The 6,000-nt window shown below is 48.0% G+C and overlaps 1 protein-coding gene across 1 annotated transcript in view; it reads right to left on the bottom strand.

The window, feature by feature from the left end:
- Nucleotides 1-1,816: 1,816 nt before the first annotated feature.
- Nucleotides 1,817-6,000, bottom strand: part of SRPK3 (SRSF protein kinase 3) — a 128,161-nt gene continuing 123,977 nt past the window's right edge. Inside the window, exon 16 of the mRNA XM_078664581.1 lies at nt 1,817-2,149. Within this exon, the coding sequence (XP_078520707.1) occupies nt 1,965-2,149 (185 nt within the window). The 3' untranslated portion in view covers nt 1,817-1,964. The remainder of the gene's footprint in view (nt 2,150-6,000) is intronic.

Here is a 6,000-nt window from a genome sequence, read left to right as displayed (position 1 = left end):
ACGCAGTCAGTAAGGGTCTGTAAAAGGAGTCAGATATGATGTCCGGGGAAAACGTAGTTACAGGACAAGAACATTCTCTGCTCTTGGCACAAAAGGTGGTCTTTGATTTATCCGTCTCTTTCGGTCTCTGGTCTCCAGAGCCGCACCATGGTTCATGCCCGAAGACAGTCAGCCGCACACCACTTCTTTCTGCCCTGCACCCACAAAGGGTCACGATGGAATCCTAGCATGGGCAAGAGTTTGAGGTCAGAATCCCACCAATCAATGAATGAAAAAAGCAACATTAGTTCCTGCATAATCTGTAACAGAACCAGTCTCCATCAGCCTGTCTGCAGGCCTCTGCCGCAGAAGAAGAAACTGCAAGAGGTACACATGCCAGGCCCTGACTTCACTGCGCGCAAAGTGTACAAGACGCTCGGAATAAATCTGCCTTAAGTACACCGCTCTCTGGGAACCAGTCTCTTCCTCACGGTCAGTTAACAGGGTGTAGACTGTCTCCTTACATAGTCTCGGGTACTGGGTCACTCAGAATAAGCCTGTGGGAATTATACGGGTAACTCTTAGGCCCTCATGTAGAAGAAGTTGGTGCAGTGAGTGCTAACAATGGTCAACTGGTTGTTCACCTCCAAGGATCACAAGTCGGGGTCACCTGAGCTCATTCATGCTTTGCTTCCTCAAGTGTGGTGGTATTATATGGTCAGCACACGTGTGTCTTTCAAATCAGTCAAATAAGCAAAAACTCAGAGACTGCAGGCCGTAAACGTACTGCGTCAGTTTTACATATGCATTTACCATAAACTACTAAATGAAACCATAAGGGTAGGACAGTAGGAGCAACACAGGGTCCCAGGTACATCAGACCTTTTAGGAAGCAGTGTAGTAGCGGTCTCTTTCTGGCTCACACTGAATCAAGCTTCCCTGCCTCTGTATAAAAAAAAGCATGTTGTTGGCTCACCCAGAACCAGTCTAATGAGGTACACAGTCACTTGAGGAGTCACTGCAAACAGTCGACAGTCTCTCGTTCGCGCTCAGTCCTGTTGGTTATGCTGTCCCACTCCTGCGCCCTATAGTCAATCTGAAGGAAATACCAGTCTTTCGCCCCGTCAGATCTGACGAGGCTTACTTCTCAGAGCCAGTTTGTATGAATCCATTTTGAACAAAACGTCCCTGCTCAATCACTTCTCAGTTCATTACAAGCATTGTACAAAGCAGGGAGTTTCCCAACAGTGAACCATTCTTTGATTTGTCTGGGCCTATCAACGTTTAGAGGCATTAACAATATTTATATGGTAACTATGACAGCAGTATAAGGGTATAAAAAGGCTGCCACCTCAAAAACTTTGTGCCTTCAGCACCGCTGTACATTTCAAAACATATATAATTCAGAAAATCAAAGGAAAGGAAGTGTGATCGGGAGTGGTACTTTGTAGAAGGGTGGAAGGCTGCCCACATGCATGCGATGGCGTCTGAACACGTTCTTGGTGGGACCGATCTCCATATCTGACCCACCAGTGGCTTCAAAAACTTTTTGTTCTCTACTAACTTGGCAGTTAGCTGGAACACGCACAATGGGACGTGACCAATTTAGCACCACTGCATGGCACAGCTAAACGCATCACGTCACACCATCTCAGTTTCTGTGGTCCTTACAATGCCCAACAAATGGGTAAACGACTGCTCGAGTTCTCCTCCTGGGTGGATGTAACATTACTCCGCAGAGTGACAGCAGTCGGTGCACTGGTCGCTCGTTCCGGTATGCATCCAGGGGCACAGCAAATGACAACCCACGTTCACATCCCCCAACCACCTTGACCGGAAACATTTCTAGTCCCTTTTCTCTGTGCCTGGAGCATTTTTTCCAAGTGTGTGTTTTTCTTTGTGTAAAAAGCAATCATTTCCTGGCTTCTTCCCTTGAACGGTGGGCACGCATTCCCCACGTCCTAGTGTTCACAAAATGTGCACCATTAGGAGTTCAACCAGGGGTGTTGAAGGCACTGTGCGGCTGTGGCCCGCTTCTCGGGGATGTACTCCATCATGGGCATAAGGAAGTCCGTAAGGTCAGTGGCTTCCTTCAAGGACCACTCGTATTTCTCCATCAGCACTTCATACAGGCCCCAGTGCTTGAGGTTGTGGATGTGCCTCAGTTCCCCTACAGCAGAAACAGAAGAAGCAAAACGCAGTTAAGGTGACCCGCAACTTCACGTATGCGGAGAAAGACATCTGAAAAAACAGTACATGTATAGCAGTTCAAATACAGGACGGGTTCACACAGTTATGTACATGTAAGAAAATGCTACATACCTATTATGTTAAAAATGTTTTATAAAGCTCTCGATTGCCCCGAGGGGTTTCTTGGCGCTATCTGAGCGATGAGACCAGGTGAGGAATGGGGAACTAACCCTTAGGAGAGAGCCAGGGTTTCAAGGCCTTTCTGAATGATAAGGGAATTGAGTGAGATTTGATATAGGCCTTAGATGCCCCCAGAACAAAGCTCCTGCCTCCCCACCTCACATATCCGAATCTGGGGGGTACCAAGGCTTTCAGAGCCTGACATCTACCATACACTACTGTGCACTGTATCATTCTGCCATAAACTGTTTTGAACTAGAATCTTCCTTGAAAGGTTTTGGTTGACAAAACAAAATCCCACTGAGCACAGAGTTTGGCTGTCTGCCTTCTTCACAATATTGTGTTAAGTCACCACAACCTCAATCACCCTACTGGAATTATTGGCATTTTAGGAAGTTACACTGCATAATTTAAATGCATCAGACACCTGCATAAATTCAATATAACATTTTGTACAATCTGTGTACATTTGTAAAGCATTGGTGCAACAGGTTCATATTTGATCCAGTGCGCCACCTTGTTTCCTAGATTATAGAATTCACAGATTGCCCTCAGCCCTCCCCCTCCCATCCTCATATTTACCTCAACTCTTCAGCATCACTTCTCCTTTTTATGCCCTATATCCGTTTAGTTCTAGGTGTTCTCTAGTTTGACTCCTTAATGTTTAGCGAACGCCAGTGCGTCATTGTCCTTCTTGTGGTGGATTGCGTCTAGGGGATGTTAAGGCTGGTGTTTGCAAGTCCTTTATATCTGCAAGCATGGCCGTCCATGCTGATATAGGCCCGTCATCGAGAGTAATCACCCATTTTGAGAAATCCAAAACCGTCTCTTTCAGTTTCTTAACTTCTGTCTCAAGAGCCTCAATAACTTGTTCATTTGAAGTGACCCTGCCAGACACTTTCCGTAGGTCACATCTTAGCAAATTGACGTCAATGGCCACTGCGTCGATTTTGGTAACCATGTCATTCCTGGTCGACTGTATGGTACCCATGATGCCCGCCAGCGATGGATCTGGAGCCTCCGATTGCCCGGCCTCCTCCCTCTTCCTCTCCGCACTGTCACTGTGTTGTTTGCTCCAGTGGGCATGGTTGCGCATAGTCAGAGATTTTGTTGGCTTGTACTTGGTTGCCTTTCCCCTTCACCATGATGGAGTTCCTAATATCCTACCGGTCCCCACACCAGATGAGGGAAACACGCTCCCCTCTGCCTCCAGGTTTAGGCCCCCTGTGCCTTCCTGTGGTTCATTTAGCCCCGTTGGCTCCACTGCCAGATTTCATGTTACAGCTTTTAAGTTCAGTTCTTTCTTTTCAGTTGTTTTAAGTGCCAATAATACTTGCACCGGCACAAAGTGTCCTTTTTGTAGGGCAAGAATTTCAGGTTTCAGTTCAGTTCTTGGATTTCCTACACAGGGGACGCCCCTCTGGGTCTCACTCTTCCTGCCCCTATCGTTATCCTTCTCCACGTATGGCTTTATTTAAATATCTGCCACACAAGAGCTCGGTAAGTTATTCCCTGGATGGTCCGGGAATCCTCTAACCTTTATCCTGTGCCTGGCTGTACCCCCTTGTCTGCTACATAGGCTTATGGCTTACCGCTCCTGAGTTATTGTCCAGGGTTACATACTGGTGCCTCCGTGTCCACTTTGTCACTAGTAAGCCCCCTCCCCCCCGGGCCCCTATAAAACTTCTTGTTGCTGGCCCTACTGTGCCGCGCCGATAGGGGCCCCATAATAACCCTCGCGGGCCTTCCGTGTCATCAGCTCTAAGGCACCACGTAGCCTCCCTGAGTCTCAGTGCCCCTAGCGGGTCTGACACACTTCAAGGCGCTCAGAGTTTCCCCGCCACAGCCCCACACTGTTCACAGGTACCTTCGCCCCCCCCCCGTGGTACTTGGGGGGGCTTCCTCCCTCAGTCGCGCACAGCAACTCGTGTCTCCGTACACCCGTTGCAGCAGTATGTGCTTCCGTGTCTTACATAGACTCGAGCCAGCTCCCCACTCTGTCACTACTAGTCTGTGCCCTCTCGCTGCTGCCGGTCGCACCTCATTACATTGGTCTGAACCACCTGTTACTGGTCACGCACGTCCAGGAGAGCCCTCCCAGGGCAGCGGGTTCGTAGAACTCCGTGGCTCGGCTCCTCGTCTCCAAGATGGCGCCGCACATGGAGCCGGGCCAGTGCTCTTCGAACTCTGTGCAAGCTTGTTCTTTAAACAGCTCCCAGGTTTTTCCGTTTAATCAGCTATACTCCGGGCGGGTGATTGCGGAGTGGATGCCTCTTTTCTGAAACAGGATAATGCCGGATTACTTTTCTGCCGGCGGGAGTTCTGTAAACTGCAAGCGTGCGGCCATCTTGTTCGGCCAAGCCCTCTACAAAACCATAGTCAAGTGAGCTTTCCCAATGCAATGTTGACCTGTTGTTGACTGCCTGCTTTTCATGAAGGAACAAAATAAAGCTTGTCCTTTCAGGGAGAGGCGGTTTGGAGGTTCAAAAAGTCCTAAACAAATTCATGTTGCTCTTTACAAACCTCCCTGAGAGATACATAACTCATTGGCACTGCAGTGGTCTCTGCCCTGTGTGATGTATTATCTAGCTTGTGAAATGCAAATCTAGCTCGGAAGCAGAAGAGCGCTGAACAAAGGGTGTACGCCAAAGGCACACAACAGAACATTTAACTGAAAGACAAAGATGTTGCAACCTATTGGATGTGGTGATAATGTTCTGCAAGGTGTTACTGAGCTTTCTTTTATGAATAATAAGTGTAATATTAGTTCGGTCACTGGCAGGCAAGATGTAATACATCCTGGGAATGGAGACTGAAAAGGCTCGCTTGGAGATCTGACCGGCACTTCTCAAAACCAACTAAACTGGCCTGACCTGTGATTCTCGACCACAGAACCCGGGAAAACTAGACCACATAAAGACACACATCTGTCGGATTACAGGAGTGCCTTTAACTTCCACTGGAATATATCACCCACTCGAGAGACTACAAAGAGTCTGCTGCCTCTGCCACAGCTGCACCACTAAACAAGAGGTAAAACACACGCGTTGTAACCTGGTTTGTGGACTCCAGTAAACTTAACTGTATCTTCACCAGACATCGGTGACCAAACCCCATCATCACTGGTTTCAACACCAGATCTCACACCGCACCGGAAACTTTACTGCAGGTGGGGTTCTTGGTGTATGGATGTCTATGAGACATTAGGCCATTTCAGCAGTTGTTGCCTCTGTTCACTTAGTCATCCTGCTGCATATCCAAGGACCGACTAGCACAATTGAGAAGCCATCCATCCGTCTCCTCCGACAAACCTGAATCCTTTGCATGGAAAAGTCCTTAATAAACAGAGACCAGACAAGTACCCAAGATCCCCAGGCCAGCCAAAGCGCTGCTTGGAATGACACTGGCCACTGGGTCAATGTTTTCCAAAACCAAGGGCCAATTGGGCTTGAGTCTTCTTTCCTAAACGTGCTAGCGTCTTCTACTTTTCTTTGTAGCACCTAATTGGACCTTGGGGATCTTCACTGAAGCCACAGAATAATGACCCAGTGTGCGAGGACACCAGCACACACATGCACATACATATATCACGTTCCAGTGCTTTAATTGCATAATACAGCAGTATACAAATCCATATCTCACAGGGAACTG

Source organism: Lissotriton helveticus, chromosome 10, assembly GCF_964261635.1.
Source record: "Lissotriton helveticus chromosome 10, aLisHel1.1, whole genome shotgun sequence".
Lineage (NCBI taxonomy): Eukaryota > Metazoa > Chordata > Amphibia > Caudata > Salamandridae > Lissotriton > Lissotriton helveticus.
Note: the sequence above shows the minus strand (reverse complement) of the source record. Positions and strands in the feature narration are given on the sequence as shown.